This window comes from Seriola dumerili, unplaced genomic scaffold, assembly GCF_002260705.1.
Source record: "Seriola dumerili isolate Sdu_G_001 unplaced genomic scaffold, Sdu_1.0 BDQW01000260.1, whole genome shotgun sequence".
NCBI lineage: Eukaryota > Metazoa > Chordata > Actinopteri > Carangiformes > Carangidae > Seriola > Seriola dumerili.
In genome coordinates, this window is record NW_019174515.1 from 1,243,403 (window position 1) to 1,262,859 (window position 19,457).

A 19,457-nucleotide genomic window follows, 5' to 3' on the forward strand; every position below is an offset into this window, starting at 1 on the left:
GTACTAAACTCTAAGATATAAATTAGCGATTAGATATAAAACTTATTTATATCATTAAGTAATACACATCTAAATGGGTGTTACATACGTTTGTTTGACATCATCTGCTTTGCACAGACTCCCCCAGACCCACAGAGCGGCCCATGTAAATGCCATAGTCTGCTCTTTTAATTCCAAAATATGACTCACACATACTAAAAAAGGCCCCACCATTAGGGTGCAGCAGAGGGTGCCGGACAACTAGGGACACTGGTGGGGCTAATGGAAATCATTCAGAGAACATCACGACTTTGTGTTATGTGTGTGTGAGTCAATGGAAGGGTAAGGCTGAATCGAGAAAGGCAGCGGAGGCACAGTGGAGCACATAATTGCAACAGGGAGGGAAAAGTTAGATAGAAGTCAGATAATGGAGAAGAGTGAGAACACAGACAGGAATACAGACCCTGAGGCAAAAGCAAAAGCAAAAAAAAAAAAAAGACTGACAGATAACACTGCTGCTCACACAGAATGACTTAATGCTCAAAGACTACAGAGGCTGGAACAGTGTCAATCCAAAAATCAGTCAAAAAACGTCCCAAATTGGCTTGAATTACACCGCCTTTTTCCACACCACAGCTTCATCATTTTTTTGGGACATGGACTGAGGGTGAGAGGAGAGAAATGAGGACATGCAGGGTGAAACAGAGAAAGCAGAGAAAGAAGGGCAGGGTGGAGGTGTAGCTGAATGCCATCCAGTCATCAGGGAGTCAGTCCTGCTTGTTCACAAAGCTCGGCGGCTGAATAGAGAAAGAAATTCTGGGTGAAACAAGCCCAAGCTCATTTACTTTCTCTGAGCTTGGAACAGTGCCCATCAGACTAGATTGAGGAGGAGTTTGGTGAGGTTAAACCATGAATGCCGAATTGTACTCGTTTTAGAGAAAAGACAAATCACTTACAGGAAGACTCTGCTGTATCTTAATAGACATCAATGATGTTACAATAAAAAACACGAAAATGAGGATGTTAGCACTGTTTTCCCCACTGCATTATCATCTTTTTTACGAACAGGGGAAATGAGCTTTTATCATCATTAACATAAGGCTGACACACACACCTACTCTCTGATGTGTTTAGAAATATGGGGGAGTTGTATTGACTTCCGCTGCATATTAGGTGCAGTTATATAACAGTACGATCATGGTGAGATGTCCAGATTTCTAAAGATAAGCTGGCAAGTTACTTAGCAACCACCACAGAGCAGGATAGGGGAGCAGGTATGATTGCCAATGAACACTGGCCAAACTCTTTTAATCACAGCAACAAGGCCTGCACTCCAAAACTGTGTCTATTTTTGTTTGTGCCATTGGCTTCATTTCATTGTTTTTTGGCTACACTAAATTATTTTTTTCCCCTGCCAACCTTGCATTCATCAAAACTACTGGTACAATTTTTTTTAATTTTATTTTTTTTTTATTGTGCTAATTTTTTTTTTCTCGTAAAGGAATACACATCTAAATGGGTGTTACATACGTTTGTTTGACATCATCTGCTTTGCACAGACTCCCCCAGACCCACAGAGCGGCCCATGTAAATGCCATAGTCTGCTCTTTTAATTCCAAAATATGACTCACACATACTAAAAAAAGGCTCCACTGATAATTGTCTCTATTTTCTACTTATTATATTTATTTACATTTTGCATAGATTTTCCGCAGTTTTTCAGTGTGGGTTTCTCTTTATAAATGTTGTGGCTGTGTCAGCCTCCTGGTCTATTTTTGTATTGCTTTGTCCGTTTTAGTGAACACTCAGTACTAACCTGGTTGAAATAGATAAACATCAATGAAGACAAAATTAAATAGGAAATAAAAGTGACTCCAGTGTTTTTTGAGGAGAAAAATGAACAGGACTGCTCTGAATTCATGCCAGCTCTGACAGCTGACAGCTGTGGAGTGAAAGGGGCGGATGAGAGGACCAAAGGCCAAGAGTGTTGTTATCAACCCAAAGCCGTTCCACATTTATTGTATGCAAAATGTAACTTGTGATGTGAAGATGCACTGTAGTCTGAGAAGATCGGATGATGATGACCATCTTTAATCTTCACTGTTGCTATAGACTGCGATGTGACAACAACACGCTCAAGAAATATCACTTCATTTTTTTCTTAATCTGACTACAGCAACATTGAACTCAGAGAGAAACATTTTGGTGTTGACTCCATGAACCCACTGAAGCTAAATGAGGGAGGTGATAGCTTCATAAATGCCCTTTTTCAGATGAGAAACTGTTGTAAAGTTCTCTCTATCTGTCTGTTTATTTGTTTTGCAGTTATGGGGACCATGTTCAGCATTTCAAGGTGCTGCAGGATCGCTGTGGTCAGTATTACGTGTGGGATGAGCTCTTCTCCTCTCTCAACGAGCTGGTGGAGTTCTACCATAGCAACAGCATCGCTAAGGAGAGGACCGTCTTTCTGAGAGACCCGGAGCACTTCGCCAGGGTGAGCATGTGACTTCTTGTTTATTTGTTTTCTTTATGCAATTTAGTTGCCTAAAAAATTTAAAACCCCAAACAACAATTTTTTTTTTTTTTTTTTTACAGTTTTCATTTTCACCATAGCAATTAAGGCAAATTAGACAAATAACTAATTAAAAAAATGTAGGTAGAACACAAGATTAGATGGGTTAGGGTTAGCTTATCTATTAGTTAAATTTCAGGTTGAACAAATTTAAGTCCTTCCTGTAACTGTGACTGGTTTATATTGTGTATAGGCTATTTACATGGCTATTTATTTGCAAAGACTATTATTTTAAAATCATTGTAATAAATTGGTAAGTTAGAAAGCTTACGTTGAGATCACAGAATAATAAGTCAATATCAAAATAATTATAACAACAGAATTAACTTAAACATAAAATGATCATCTTATCATCGCACGATTCATTTTCTCAGTGTCATCTTTACTAATTTCCTCTTAGGCATTCTGTTACTGCGTCAACTGCTGAAATATACAACTAAAGCACTGTTATAAAAACATTCCCGTTTTGAATTTATGAATCTGGCTTTCTCACGTCTTATTATTCATACTATAAATCAGCAGGAAATGCTGCCGTTTCTATCTCTGAACTGTCTCTTTCTGTCTCACTTTCCAGGAACTCACCTAAGTCCTTATCAATTCAGCATTATTATTTTTATTTTATTTTTTGCAATGTCATTTCAAATCTCCTCCAAACCATTTAAAAACACATCTGCTCTTGCCATCATCTGTCTCTGTCTCCCTCCATATCCCTGTTCTATCTAAGCTGCCAGTGAAACTGAATTTTGATAAATGTTTTTTTTTTTTTTTTTTAACCAATCTGTTGTCAAATCACTATGTTAGTACAAACATAACAAGCTACCCAGGTGTTCATATTTCATTTCGTGGTGACTTGAAGGCATTACCAGTTTTTTTAATGGAGCTGACAGCTTTGGGAACAGTCCATATGTTGGTCAAATTTCTGGAGCTGTGACTGTTGCAGCAGGGTTTGCCGTAGAGGTGCAGCTTGTAATGAAAGATCACAGGACTGCCGCTGGTTAGGAGCAGAGCCAAATCAGTCATCCTAGGCACTGAGCCAGAGGAGGAGAGTACTGCAGCGCTAAAGAAAACATATTTTAAAGGAAATTAAGCACTTATTTACTTCAGACATGATTTAGCTCCTTCATATCAAGTCTGGACAGAACATTATTTTTCGTTGAGCTGAGTCCAGTTTCTCTCTATAGGTCAGGCTGAAATCATTTTAATCTTTAATCTTATCTGGATCTCATGCTCTTGGATAATTAATAACAATTGAACAACTGAATTATATTAACGTGTAGATTAGATCACTGTAACAGCACAATAATGTTGTGGAAGGAGAACTAGTAATCCAACCCAAAAGCCCAAATATCAGCATATTCTCAAAGTTTTCTGTCAGTTTTAGCAAGAGAAAATTGAAACGACAGGTAATTCACATGACGGTGTCACCATGGGAGAAGCTGCTGTTGTTGTTATTGTGAACTCATTATGCAGACAAGATCACATTGCATGTTAACTATGCCAGGGAGTCGCAGGCAAGCCACACCCGCAGGCGATCCCGGTCGCTACGGAGGGATTTGATCCACAGTGATCCTGACATGACAGCATGTTTGTATCACTGTAACACCAGCCGTGTGCTAATACGTATCACATCCTATTCACTTCTGTAGCTTGGCACCTGAGAATAGACCACTAGCTGTCAGAGGGCCGAAGATGCAGCGCTGATCACCGAGAGAAGTCAAATGTAAAGTCATAGTCGGGTGAGAAAGAGCTGCCTCATGGAGAGCATATTTGATTTACAACAGGGAGGGTAAACTCATATTCAGATGATAAGGAGTTCAACAAAGAGACCTGGGATTCCCGGGAGTGCATTGTTTTCAGTTAGACTGTGCCTTCGGTCTAACACCTGTTTCCATGGCAATGCCCAGAATAAAAAGTTTTTTTTTTTTTTTTTTAATGCACATTCCATACTTCTCAGCGATTTATTCAGCAGTGTCAACTGAGCCGTGAAGGCAGCTTGCTTTGTTTTTTTAGCCATGCTAGCACGACTAAAAACAGACCATTGTTGGTCTGCTGGTCGGTCACTTTGGTCTAGAATAAAGTATGTAGAAACTAATGGACGGATTTGCTTGAAATTTTGTACGAATGTTCGGATGACTCCAGGTGACTTTGCTGATCGCCTGACTTTTCCTCTAGTGTCACAATCAGATCAAAATTTTAACTTCTATCTATAATGAAACACCTGCAAAGCTAATAACATTCTCATCAACCTCAACTGTACTTATGTTTTGTGCTAATTAGCAAAAGTTTGCATGCTAACAAACCAACCATTGCTGTTTAATGTTAGCATGTTCGCTTTTCACTACATCTGTGTACACTCATGCTAAAGCAACTCTTTTGCTGCTTCCAAACAATGTTAAATACATAATTTACTATGCATCAGAGATTTCTTTCCAGGGAAAGCCTGAAATAACTCTTTCAGGAGCTGCCTAGTGTCGGCCAGTTTCAACCCTCTATCTGTTTTCTTCTCTCCTAGTCTCTCTGCTCACGCATGCAGTATTTTAATTCAGCCGAATTTCTAATAAAGCTGCTCTCATTTACATGTATGGACAAAATATGAAATAGTGACTGAAACATGACCCATTAAGACTACATATTACCACCTGTCACTTCCAAGCTATCGCCAAGCTTCTGCTAAAATCCCAATTTTATAACAGTGATGTCGTCTGACAAAATCTCCAAACGCATAAGATAAAAAGAGATATAAAAGATATATTCATATGTAAAATGCTCTCTCAGAGAAAAAGTTAGAAGGTCATTCACGTCAGCTGCCATGTGGTCAGCAAATATGGTTGTGCCTGCGGAGGGAAATACAGGCAACTCCCCTCTATGGAAAGTAACAAAAGTTTGTCCAAAAAAAAGAAAAAAAATCACTACGTCTGCTGCTTTTTTGAAAATAAGTCAGGAAATGTTGGCAGCATTGCTTGTTTGAATCAAATCAGTTTGAAAGAGCAACAACCAAACTCCAACTCCAACACAGCCGACCGACCAGTGGTGTAGCTTTATCACTCGGTCACATGGCATTTGGCTGACCAATGGTGTAACTTCATCAGTCAGACAGTCAGTCAGTCACTCAGTGACAGTCGTGTTTATAGTGATCTTTATAGGGCCAAAAATACTTGTAATCATTTCTCAGAGCAGAGCAGCTTCTTCAAAGGTATAATTTGAATAGCAAAAAGCAAGTAAAAAAGTTTCAAAATTGCTTTGGAGATGTAAAACATCTCAGATCTGATGTGTTTGTCCTTGTTAAAAATCCGTGGCCCTTTTAATGGGGTTTGAAGGCTTTTAATGTCCTTCTTTAAAAGGCATCAGCCCAAAGCCACTCTTAAGCAGATGAGAACAGCTTCCAGGTTTCTTTGCCCATCATGCTACCATCTGTTTCAGTGCTGCAGATGGGGATCTATTTGTGACCACTCCTTGACTCCTCAGGTTCACTTTGTGAACCCTGCTGTCAACTATCAACTCACTGCTCTGCATACAGTAAAGATATAGAAGCAAAGAGACATTGGCCTCTTAGGCACTGACATAGAAGATAGCCAACCACTGCTGCTTAGTGGTAGTAGTCAGATAGGAAGTGAGGTTAGAGAAGACTGTGCTGTTATGGAAATGACACCTCAACACTCATGCACACACATCCTACTGTGTGTGTGGCATTTCCCCAGGGGGATTTTTTTAAAATTTGAGACAGGTATTGGTATTTCAGGCAAGGCAGCACACTATATTTCTCTCACTTTTTTCCCCCCAGTCTCATGTGGATTCTGCCCCTATAGTTAAAAGGTAGGCGCAATATGTCTTCACAAATATAAAGTACAAACCTGAAAGAATGGGCTAGAGCACAACAGCAATATAGTGGAATAGGATCATGACCACAAGCAGCACTTGAAGAAAATGTGATTGGTTGAAATGTGTTGAGTAGGTAAGCCTGTCTGAATCTTATGATCTTCTGAAGACGATCCACATGTATTGATCTCTGTGATGTGTAATCTTTACTTCAATAAGTCTTTTTATTCGTAATTTCTTCATATACTTGCTGTTGTGTAAGTGTAATGGAGTAAATGGAGCACACAAGCCAGCAGGATTTGAGCTTTTCATCAACTTTTATTTTCTTAAACTTGATTTATGACTCAGATGGCGTTGTGCTGTAACTGGCAATAGAAAGCAGACTGGTGCTGTGCCGACAGGTTTTGATCCCAAAAATAGGCTTTTGTTTCACACAGCAGCGTCTCACAAATTTATTTCTTGTTTAGTAACATCTGGCCTCACACCGAAACAGCTTCAGGGCTTCGGACTAACTCTTTCCTCTGGTATAGCACTGGTGCTCCCGACTGAAAATTTAGGAGCACCACTGAAATCGACATGCAACGTGACATATTCGTATTTTTTCCATCTTAACTGTGTGACTTATGAATGCTTTGGTAGTAAATAGACTGAATTTAAATTTTTAAAGTTTGCACTCAAGATGGCAGACTTAGTTTTCCCTGCAAATGTTGGGCCGCAGCGAGAGAAGTACATAGAATACCTGGTATTCCTTTCTTTGCAATGTAAACTGTGCAATCCATTTTCTGTCAGAAAGAGAAGGGCTCTGCCGTTTTTCATGCTGATTCCTCGTCTGAATTGTCCTCATCAGATTCTTGGGACTCTAGGGGCACAGGAGGGTCTGAGTGATCTTTTCTTTTGAAAAATGAATAGATAGTTTGTTTCATTGCCACCAAAGGGCCGAGCAAAAGTGAGAGTACTTACAAACCGACATGGGGTAGCTGACATCTTGCACAGAATTGTTCACATCCCGACTTATCCCTCGCGTTTTCTCTCCACTCTAATCACTCTCTATCTCACACACGCACACACACACATACACACACTGTGTTATAAAATTTAGTAGGTCTGTCTGAAAATGGTCTCAAGATGCGACTAAATGGTCACAGTCTGCAGCCCTGCAGTTTCATGCATGTTCTAAATCACTAGGGAGTAAATGCAGCTGGAGCAGGTGCATGTGAGGAATTTAGCTTTCGGGCATTATGAAGGTAGTTAAATGAAAGATAATGGCGGCCATCCCATGGGAGTGTGATAAACTGTATGACCTACATACTGTCACGTTCTAAATCTGTTTAATGTGAGCAGCTAACACAGGGGAACAACACTGGGTCTTTTTGAGAATCTTTTTGTTAAAAAGTAATTTATGTCGCTCTGCCACCGACACTGGCTATTGTCTGTTCTCAGCTGAGGTGCTGGTGTCATGACCTTTAACCTTGTGCTAATAAAACTGTCGCAAAACAATAAAATAATAACAATAACTGACCTCTTGTCTGCTCAAATTGCTAATTCAAAGCTATCATTCTGTGACCATTAAAGCTATCCACTGGATCTATGGTCTGCCATGACTGACAAACTCAAGCAAAGTAACACTGTCTGTTTGATAACATCTGTATGAAATATGAACAGTGGGTAAAGAACTTACACAGATGCTGCATTATTTTCCTGTTTTATGGGTAATTATTCCTATTGTAAAATGGATTGAAGACTTTCAGAGGATGTTCATGCTTGTTAATTTTATTGCTATCTTATACTCCATTTATTATCTCTATTACATTTTACTGCGATGATGGAACCAGTTAGTCAGCTGGCTCTGAATTCTAAGTGAATGAACCGTTACTAACAGTCATCTCTTACTGACTCTTTAGATGTTTTTTTGGATAATATAGTAAAATGGAGCTGCTCCAATGATTTGATCAATCACTGTCTATTCACAAACCTTTATCATATCTTTAGTAGGGCTGCAACTAATGATTATTTCCTCAGTGATTTGGTTAATAGTTGTATCTGTAAACTGTTAGAAAACAGTCAAAAAGTCCATTGTAATCTCTCAAATCCCAATGTGGCATCCGGTTCTTATATCTGACCATCAGTATTCAATCTACAGTAATATATAAAAAAAGATTTTTGGCAGTTTTACTTGAAAAATGACTGAAACAACAAATTAATTATCACATAGGCTTAATTAATTAATTTCTGTTGACTGATTAATTGTGTAATCATTTCATCTTCATTCTTCAGGCTGTTACTGCTCAATTAACAGCACTCAACACTCTAACAAGTCTTAGAATGATGAATCCATTAAAGACTTCTAAAGGCAAATCTTATCAGACTCCCAACAAATGAGTTACACAAAATAATCACAGCACTGCTGTTCAGTGTAAGAGCTCAGATTGTGGCTTTAGATTGAATAATACAATAAGCTTCTTCTTATTTAATGTTATTACATTTTATTCCCATTCATGATATTTTATGTTTTTTTCAGTATCCCATGATGTGATAAATCCCAGGATTATTTCCAGATAGAGAACAAAACTACTTTTATATCATACTGTATGATCTGCTCCAGGTCAGACGTAATGCTTTAACATCATTAACATGATTATTTAAGGTTCCTCGTGACAGTAAACAGTACTTATTCTATATTATTCTGCCTCAGGTCTGAATGATGTGGTCATAGGTCACCTTGTTGTTCTGTACTAATGTTTAGATCTGATAAGCGTTGCGTGCTAGGTGGGCTAAGTTTACATACATGACTGTACAGACTGTATTGTGTACCCTAAAGGCAGAAAACATTGAAACTGGGATAAAACTAAAATTAACAAACCCAGAAATACTTGGAAATAGATGCGTGAATACGTTTAAAAACTTTTACCCATATAGCCCCATAGATAATCTTGTATAGCTACAAAGCTACATTATATTTGTAACAGTTATCTTTGATATAATCTTCTCTTAATTTTCTCAAGGTATGTGCTTTATTTCTACCTTACTGACCACTGCAAGCAAAGCGCCATTGCAGAGATTGATTGCAAAACTAAACAATTATTCAAATCTGAGTTACTTTTTGTTGGTCATAAATAGTAACTTGTATCATTCCAACATTAGCACACTGGCTGTGACTTTTCTTGAACTGTAGGTCACCATGTTTCTTCATCATGACCTGGAGATAAGGTCACACATGCCCCATAGCTGAGGGTGGCGTGTTGAAGGTGCTGTGTTTACATACATAGCTTTGTGGCCTTAGTCTTAATCTGTCTTTCCACATCAGATCACAGCAGCTTAGTCATAGCTTTATGTCTGTGTTCTTGTTTATTGTACTACATATTACCGTTTTAATTAGAGTCTTAAGGGGTCAATTATATTTTCTATGATATATTTTAAAGATACAAATTGACAGTGATTTAGCCATAAAATTATGCACGCATTGACAATTTTGTAAATGCAACCAACTGTCTAACCTGTCTTACATTGGTGAGGTTATACTGATTATTTAATATAGGTTTTTTCCTGAAGATCTAAATCTTGTGCGAGGAATTTAGACAGTATTTTGGACTCATCTCAGAATCCAATCATTTCAAATGTCGAAAAAGTCCCTGAATTTATTTCCACAAAAGAATCGTTTTAATTCTTTATCTATTAATTAATTGATTTTGATCTTCAGCTTTAGTAGAATGGGGAGACAAGATCATATAAACTCTATCTTAACTTTTCTGCATTGATCTTATCTGTACAGTCATCTGTAATCCAACAAATCAGTGATCCTTGTTGTGCTGTAGCCAGGTCCGCAGATTAAAACACAGTCAAAACATTTAATTTAGTTTAGATCGCAACTGGCCCTTTTTTAAAAGTGGCCATCAGCTGGTCTTTGTATCTGTGCGGCTTCGTCCTGGCCTTCAGCATCAACAACGCTCCAATGCCCGCTGCACGTATTTCACTCGGTATGTCTCCACACACCCTTACAACTAAGGCTTTATCAAGGGGCCACTTACAGAAATGGTGATGTCAGAGAGAAAACAAAACAACTCCATTGGTATTCGCAGTAAACCTTTTTTCTATCCTTGTACATGATACTAGACCTAATATTCTTCCAGTTCATTTAGCAGTTCTCTTCCATGCCTTTGTGTTCTCATTGTGTATGCTCTCTGTCAAATATATATAGTAAGAATATTAAATATTAATAGTAGATACTCGCTCTTCAGTTACCAACATACCATTGCAAGCTTTAAGCTGTGACTCTAAAAGCACAATAACACAAAGAAAAACTACTCCTTTCATTGCTCCCTTTAGACCTGTAGATAATTAATTGAATGAACAGTAATTTTAACTTCAACCAACGTACTGTAAATGATTCATGGAAACGCTGTCTTCGGCTGATTACTCCCTGTTCGACTCGTCTTTCTCACCGTTTCTGACACCACCACATCGCAGACACAGAGTCTGTCGAGGACTGGGTTAATCTATGAATCATGTTCCAGTGCTTTTTGTGTTGTCCCTCCCATTGTGCGGTTAGTCTTTTCCAAAGTAATTCCACATCAGCTCATTACATGGCCCTAGATCATTTGTTATCTCACTATGGCAGGAATGGAAATAATTCTCAGTCTTTTTTTTTTTTTTCCAATTCTCCCACCAGCATATCCCCTATATCCTTGTGTCTCTAAGCTTATTCTTCAAACACAAAGCTTGTTCATGCAAAACTTTGCCCTCTTTTTGACAACTTGTCATTTTCAAGTGGAAACACAAGGAGTGTCAGAGGCAGTTTTTTTTCTGATTTAAAAGCCCTGTGTGTGTGTGTGTGTGTTGTGTGTGTGTGTGTGTGTGTGTGTGTGCAGAGACAAATCTAGTACAAAGCTGTAGTCCATTGATGTTATGGAGTAATTTGTTCCGCTGTCGGCTCTCTCTCTGGGTTGGAGCGAGCGCTGGAGAGGACACTGATCACAGGGCGGCCGAGTGCAGCTGATATAGAGCGACCATATTTCTCCTTCCAAACTGCTGCTCCTCACAAGCGGGCACAGAAATAATGAATGAATGGGTTCTTCCTGTGCTGTTTCACACACACAACCACACATGCACAAAAGTCACAGGTTGCACATACAAACTCACACCTGACTGCACAGAGGCCTGCACATACTTGCTCTCTCCCACACCCAAACACTTGTGCGGCGTACGTGCATGCACCCACAAGCTAGAAGTCTAGACTAGAACACTGGAACAATAAAGGATAACACCATGAGGATTTTATATATTTGTGGGACTGATAGATTGTGTCTCGGTCTCTTGATCCTAATCCTGCTGTGTGCTTTGTGAGTGTATTTGTTTGTGTGTGTGTGTGTGTGTGTGTGTGTGTGTGTGTGTGTGTGTGTGCGTGCGTGCGTGCATGCTTGCGTGCGTACGTGCGTGTGTCTGCCTCTGCCTGGATGCCATTACCCTGGACCTTGGTCTAAAACAAAGCACTCCACAGAAATGAAGAATTACAACACACAGATACCCATCACACACATAAGGCATTCTCTCCAGTCTCTCTGTTCCCTCCCTGTTCATATCACATCCACGTTTCTCTGTGGGAGTGCAACTGACAGCTAAGAGGTTAGTTAAGTTCAAGGTACTCTCCTTAAAATAGCTGCTTTTATTCTGCTACTCTTAAACTGCTTTTACTTCTCCAGTCAACGGAGATCAGAGGGGGCCGACTATCAGGGGAGAAGAAAAACACTACTTTTTGTGATCTCAAAGAAAAACACAGTGAGACGGTGAAAGCACATCGTCTGCTGGCTGAATTGAAAGCAGCTCACCTTGCCTTGCAGTTTAAACAGAGTTGTTTTTAGTAGGTGCGTGTGTATAGATGTGTAATCTTATCACGCACTCACACACATCATTCTGGACTCTGTCTTCCTGTCTGTGTCTTACTCCATTTCTGCTTTTGTTTCTTATGTTTTTCTGTAAATTACCATTTTGTTATTTATTCTGTTTAAAGCTGTGCTCTGATGAAACCCAGGTGTAGTCAATAATGAACAATGTTTATGAGGACAGGAGCTGTGTGGCGTGATTTTCATGTTTCATGAAGTTGTACATGGTGAGGTTTTGAGGAAATACACACCTTATTAAAGTGCAGCTGCAATCTAAAATACCTTCCCTTATTGGGATTTGCCATGTTTAAACAATATAAACTTCTGTTGCCAGGTAGGAGTGGAAGTAGAGAAATGTAGCTTTACAGGTGTATATTTGAACTGTCCACCTCATCACCTCTGTCTGCCTCTCACTGTCTTGTCCGTGTGTCAGTATGTCACGTATTCAAACACGTTTCTTTGTGTTTTTATGCCTCTGCGCCGGCGACAGCCAGGGCCACAGGCGTTATGTTTTTGGGTTGTCCGTCCGTACATTGTTAAAATATTAAAACAATGAATCCAAAGAGGCCATTTCTCTCTCATCTGCATGAAATCTGTCATCTTCTATCAGAACTATACGGTTTATAACCTAGCTGTCACCTGGTCATGTCAATCTTTAAAACCTGTTCAGTTGGCAGTGTGTGCAGACCTTGTTCACCCACCACACAGACGCAGCAGCCATGATGTTTATAACTCGGCAGAAAATATTACTGGTCATCACTGAGTATTCATATATAGTCTCATGTCTATATTTTGTCTGCTGTTGCTGCTGTCTTGGTCAGAGACTCCCACACTAGATTATTAGATTATGTGAATGAAAATGATAAATAAAATATTTTTGTTCTTTAAAGAAACTTGAATACACATGCTGCTTTTGCAACCACACAAAATCAGACCCGAGCTCTTCGGAGCACATACCTGGGAATTCTTATTCCATGTGGTGGTGTAAAAATCTTTTTTGTTTCGTTGTAATGCAGCCATAGAAGCAAAAAAAAAAATAGCAATGCTCCCACAAAACACTCCATTTAAAAATTCACCGACTGTATCATGAGAGAAAACCTCTCAAACATTTCAGGAGCTTGCAAACAACTGTATCGACTATCATGAATTTTTCACTCAAAGGGGAATTTTCCAAACCAACAGAAGACCTAGCAATTCAAGACAGAGGGCTTTTGAAAGACTTGGAATTCTTATTTTTAATCCATGTTGAAAGATCTGTATCTGTGAACAACTACGTATTATGTATAAGAGTATTACAGTCAAATAAGTATAAGTATTTTAGTAACTTAAATATTAAATATTGCTTAAGTAAAGTTAAAGATGTGTTTTGTTAATTCTAGAGTAGAGAAGTATTTTTCTCTTTGAAGAGAAACTCAAAACTCTCAAGACTTAAAAATCATAATAAGGATGAGTCAGATGAGTAAGAGATGGAGGAAAAAATTACAAAATGTATACTTTGACACAGAAAACCATAATTGCTTGTTTAAATTAAAAAAAATATGCAATAAATCAGTCATAAAAAAAAAACTTACAGCTACTTTGTCAGAAATGCAAAGCATGCATCTGTAAAGTACAGCCAAGCAAACTATGTTTAAAGATGTTGTTCAATAGTTGGACCTTTTCCATCATGGCACGGGCAACCACCATGTGATGTTGTGATGCACATGACATGAGCAGATTTACGTACGACAAAATGTCAGAATAAATTTGCGGTTGGAGGTGTACATCCTGTCAATATTTTAAACCGAAAGGCTGTAAATTATGAAGTCTTGTATTGTGAACGATTTTTATAAATGACTGCAGTCAGCAGTAACCTCAAGGACAAACACATTTCCATTTCTTGTGACTGCATCACAGTGTTTAGCTAGTTGAAAGCTTTTAATGCGAAAGAGCAGCAGGAAATGTTGGATTTGCGTTACTATGTAATTTAACAGAGCTCTGATACAGCGTTGGGAGAATGGGAATGGCTGACTCGCTGCTAATGATGAAAACTAGTGTATAGTGTATAGACTAGTTTATAGAGATCTACTTCCAGAATTTCAGTTATTAACTTTTCTCTTCTCTTTTGTTCCCTCCCTCCAACCCCTCGCTCCCTATTTTACTTCCTCTCTTCCACAGCGTCCCCATCATGCACACGCTCTCTTTGACTGCAACCCTCACCACCCTTCCCAGCTACGTTTCCTGCGTGGTGACGTCATCGAACTCATTGACTGCTCCGATTCACTGCGCTGGAGGGGCCGCTGCCATGGGCACGTGGGCTACTTCCCACCGGAGTATGTCCAGCCTATTTACCACTGCCAGTGACCTGACGTGTCAATCAAACACAGAGCCAGGTCCTTCAGCAGGCCGTCTTGACCCCACCCCTCGCACTGCTCCCCTGCTCTGCACTTGCCCATTAATTTCTGGAGCAGATGACTGACGAGCTGCCGTTGAACTGCTCATATGTTACTGACTCCTCCCATTTTCCCTGTGACATCACATGTCAATCATAAGCCTCGCCCAATCAGCTGCTACAGGCTCATCAACTGCTTCCACCTGATTCCACAACTCCACCTCACTTTAATCAAGTTAAAAAAAAAATTAAAAAAAATCCAGATATGGACCTGAACACTGTGGAGAACTCACACATTATACACACAGACTAACTTACACACACACTTACCCCTGGGCACAATTACTTATTACAGCTTATCAGCACTGGTGCAGGCTAAATAAGAACACACACACAGACATACACACACTAACCTGTTGAAAAAAAATGAAGAGTGTGTGGCCCATGGGAGCTTGTAGAGGAAGGGCAGGGTTTTTTCTCCGATGCAGATGAGTCAGGATTTGCTCCAGTATTTTGCAGCCGTTCCCACGAGGAGATCCGGTGAGCTGAGCAGAGAGACACAGAGTCATTGTGTTGTGAATATTTGGGCCACTCAGTGGATACTGACACAGCAGATTCCTCTCTCTCACTGGGCTGGTGTAGTTTGGAGTGTGTGTGGAGGGATTTGTGTGTAAAATGTGCGTCTGAACACATGTATATCTGCAAACTTTATGTGTATGTTTAGTATGTGACAATGGGAATGGATGTTTGTGTGTGTGTGTGTATATATATGCGTGTGTCTGTGTGTGTGTGTGTGTGTACAACCCTGTGCTCTGTGGACCAGTAAAGGAGGTTGCTGTGTTACAGTGACCAGTGAGAATGCACACTGCCCAGAGGCCACCTTGTTTTATATTACAGTACATAGCTTAAAATGTAATACGCTCAACGAAATTTATGGATCATTTGTTTGTTCCTATGTATTTATTCTTATTCATGTGTAATCATAGAATACATATATTACAAGTAAGATGAAACATTGTATAAAGCCTTTGTTTCTGTTGCAACAAATATTTTAAGAACCACATCTTATCTGATCGACAGCGAGAACTAGGACCGGTCTTCCTTAATCTGTAATGACAAATCATTTAAATAAAGTGATACATATACCTCTTTGAACTTGAAGTTTGGGCACTATTGTTCAATAATTTCTGTGTATTGAAATATAATAAAAACAAGAATGCCACACAAAATACCATGACATATTGCTATAATTCTGTAGCCACCTGTACAGTATGTCCACCATATTCCTGCACTTTTAAATTGTGATCACTGTTCCTCTTTGTTGATGCAGTTTGCCGTAAGCTTTGTGACACACTTTATGCCATGCCAACCATTTAATGTCACAGGATGAAATTTCATGCACAAAATGCCACTTAATTTCAAGTGTATATTGCGATTACTTGGCATTTGCCATGATATTTGACACAGAGAAAAAACATTTTAATGTTTTTAAAGACCATTTTGTTTTAAAACATTTAAAAACATTATTTATACTTTTTTAATAATTACATCCTTTCACCAAAATTGTACTTTTTTGCAAATGATTTTTTGGCCCACTTTGGAATACCTACGTGGACCGCAGGTTGGGAACCGCTGTATACATACAATAATGATAATAAGAGTTTGACTGATGACGTAAATGGTAATGAAATTATAATTAGTGTGTGAAAGGAAATACTAAATTTAAGTATCCCATGATAAACTGTAGATGCCAAGGAAAATCCCATTGTCATTTAATTCTTGTTGTCAACATAATATTAGGTCTGAGTGCATTTATATGTCTGAGACTGAGCAGCACTTGATAAGAACTGAGAACTGAGAACTGATGACAGACACACACACACACACACACACTCAATGTACTGTATGTCATTAAGGATGTAGAACAGTGTGCTCTGACAGCTGACTGGTGCTATGTGAGAAATGCTACGTCTCTCACTAGGATGAAATCTTTGAGATAAAGCAGGAAACAGGGTTACATCCTATAATTCCTCTCTTATGAATCACTTCTTTTCTTTCTTTTGTCTCCGCTTGTTTAGTGTTTTTCTAATAACCCACTTTTTTCATTCCTCTTGACAGAGTCACCTCTGGCTTGTCAATGACAGTTAGTCAATACCCAACGGGCATCCAGCAGAGGAGAAGAGGAAGAAAGGAGTTAAAGGTGTAACCAGAAATAGTACTGCCGTTTTCTGTTCTTTTTTTTTTTAAACTGCATAGTCACTTTGAAGTGTGTGCGCTGTAGATAAAGGGCTGTGGTATGTATGTGTGAGACAGACTGACACATTTATGATGGCATATTTGTGTCATACACTAGAAATGTGAGACAGCATAAGAATACTAAACGTCACCGACACACTGTCGCAAAGCAAATCTCTCAGTTCAAAGTAACCGATGAGAGCAGGGAAGTGAGGTAGACAGAGACAAACAGGAGGAAAACTGAAGTCGAGTGGTGAGACAGCAGCGAAATGAGACAGGCTGGAGAATAAAAAAAAATGTGGAGAGGAGAGAGACGAGACAACGAGGAAACAGAATACTGATGAAAGATGGAAAGGCAAGGTGAGGAAGCAATGTGTCAACTGTATGAATGAGAGTGACAGTAAAAGAGCAAGCGGCAGGGGAAGGTGTGTGCGCTGTGACATCAGTGATATTCACAGGCGTTAGAAGCAAATACAACAAAACTGTTGAAACAGTCTGACTGATTGATAGCCGCTGGCTGTTTAACCCCTGTGATAGCTACTGGCTGTTTAACCCCTGACAGTGGAAGGAGCAATAACCACAACTGACCTGCAAACCGGTCAAACACTCTTTAAACCAGAAGAAGAGTTCATTAGATAATTAGTCACATACTGGCAATCAGCAAGTAAACAGATCAAAAGGTGAGATGGCCAGTGGACGAGGCAGCAAGATACCAGCTTGAGGCTCAGAGAGTTACAAAACATGTGATGTGCAGTCACAGCCAGACGGAGTCAAAATTGGAAATATTTAAGGGTAATGCTGCCCTCAAGAAGCCAAAGCCAAGCACTATCACTTCCCACCATCCTCCACAGTCCAGCCACTATAGCCTGCAGGTCTGCAGAGGTGGTGTCACATCACTTGAGAAGTGGTAATACATCGTAAATGAATCTCTGTAAGCAAGCATTTTTATTTTTTTAAGTATGTTAAAAAAAAAAAATGTTGCTTTAGGTACCTGAGAGAGTGTTATGAAAAACAATCTAGGAGTCCAGTTTGAGAAATCTATCCATGAGTTTGGAAGGCTTATCCAATGCATTTTAATCTACTGGGAATGCGCACTTGCGAGTATTTCATTGCCAGATGATGCTGCATTGTGTTGCAGCAAAAGTGGTGCAGGTTTCAACTTTTATGGCAGTTAAGCCTGTTACTTACAATGCTGCTTTCAGACTGAATAATAGACTGTATAAAAACATCTGCCCAAGTTCCTGGTGCTAACCTAAACAAGAAGGTGTTTCTTCACACAAAACTGAGAATTGCAATGTAATTATTTGGTTAAAACTGGGTGAACCTATCCTTTCATTTTAATATGCCTTATCAGTGTGAAAACATAAAATCTGTAACTTTCCATGCCAACAAAATCAGTTTGAAGTATTATGTTCTGTTACTTCGTCAGTGTGACAAACATTTAGCCACGTTCCTGTTTTTCTTTTTCCTGTTAGCCTGTGGGCTACAACACATGCTGAGCAATCACAGCAAATGAATAATTTATGTTCATGTAGACATACTGACTAATGAATACCTCACAGTGAGCACCATGCTACTGTGCATCCATACTGCATATGTCAACCTTCAGGCATCAATGTAATCGCTTTTTCTCCCACCGTCTCGTAGAGTAGCTAATGACATGTCATTACATCACAAACGACTTCAGAGATCAAACCAGGCTGCCTCATGTGACTGTTATCTACTGATAATCAAGTTAACTGTGACGTAATTTAAAGTTTTCTAAACATGTCAGCCTAGTGGCTATGTGTTTGAGATTTGTTTCTTTGGCTTACACTGTTCAGTGATGCATACATTTAACAGTGATTAACTCATTAGTATTACCAGGGAAGGATATTTAGTTGGAGCTCTTACGTAATATGAGATAAATGACATGATCCTCAATAATTACTACTAAGAACATCAAACTAGTATTAAAACTATTGTTTTGATGTTCAGAGTCATGATCACCTGGGTAGGTGAATGTGGTTCAAGACACAAAATACTGAACTCTCTTGTGATTTTTTTTCAAAAACTGAACAGTGTATTCATTACAGTTAATGTTTTTAGACATTAATCTCATCCTGATCTCTCCATCTTATGTTTGCTTTTGTTTAAAGTAATTATGGGCTTAATTTTTTCTTTTCAAAACACAGGCCAGGGCTCTCCCATCCTGGCAGGGCGGTTAAGACACATGCCAGAACAGGTAAAACAGCACCACTCAGGTTATAATGCAAGATCGACTGATGGTTATCAGATGATGTTTCATGTGTATGGGGAACTGACAGGCTAATTATTTAATGAGGTTTAGAAAAGCGAGGGGTGGCTTCAAATCATTTCTCTGGTCAAACTAGAAAAAACAAGTATACTTCTTTCTCTAGGTCTCGCTCCAGAGCACACACACAAACACAGAGAGAGCTGTTGGAAAGCCCTACAGGTCACATGACAAAGGTGTGCATGTTTCTGTATATATGTGGGTGGGTGTGTTTTGTCTGTCAGGTCACACCTGTCGGGCGGTTCCGCCGGCGTGTTGTCACTCAAACTCACATTATCTCTCTCTCTCCCCGGCCGTTCGACGGGATGACAGTGG

At 39.2% G+C, this 19,457-nt stretch overlaps 1 protein-coding gene across 1 annotated transcript in view; it reads left to right on the plus strand.

The window, feature by feature from the left end:
- The window catches only part of LOC111230241 (GRB2-related adapter protein-like), a 31,629-nt gene extending 15,860 nt beyond the window's left edge, over positions 1-15,769 (plus strand). Inside the window, exons 4-5 of the mRNA XM_022756908.1 lie at positions 2,305-2,473; positions 14,401-15,769. Of these exons, the coding sequence (XP_022612629.1) occupies positions 2,305-2,473; positions 14,401-14,586 (355 nt within the window). The 3' untranslated portion in view covers positions 14,587-15,769. The remainder of the gene's footprint in view (positions 1-2,304; positions 2,474-14,400) is intronic.
- Positions 15,770-19,457: the final 3,688 nt, after the last annotated feature.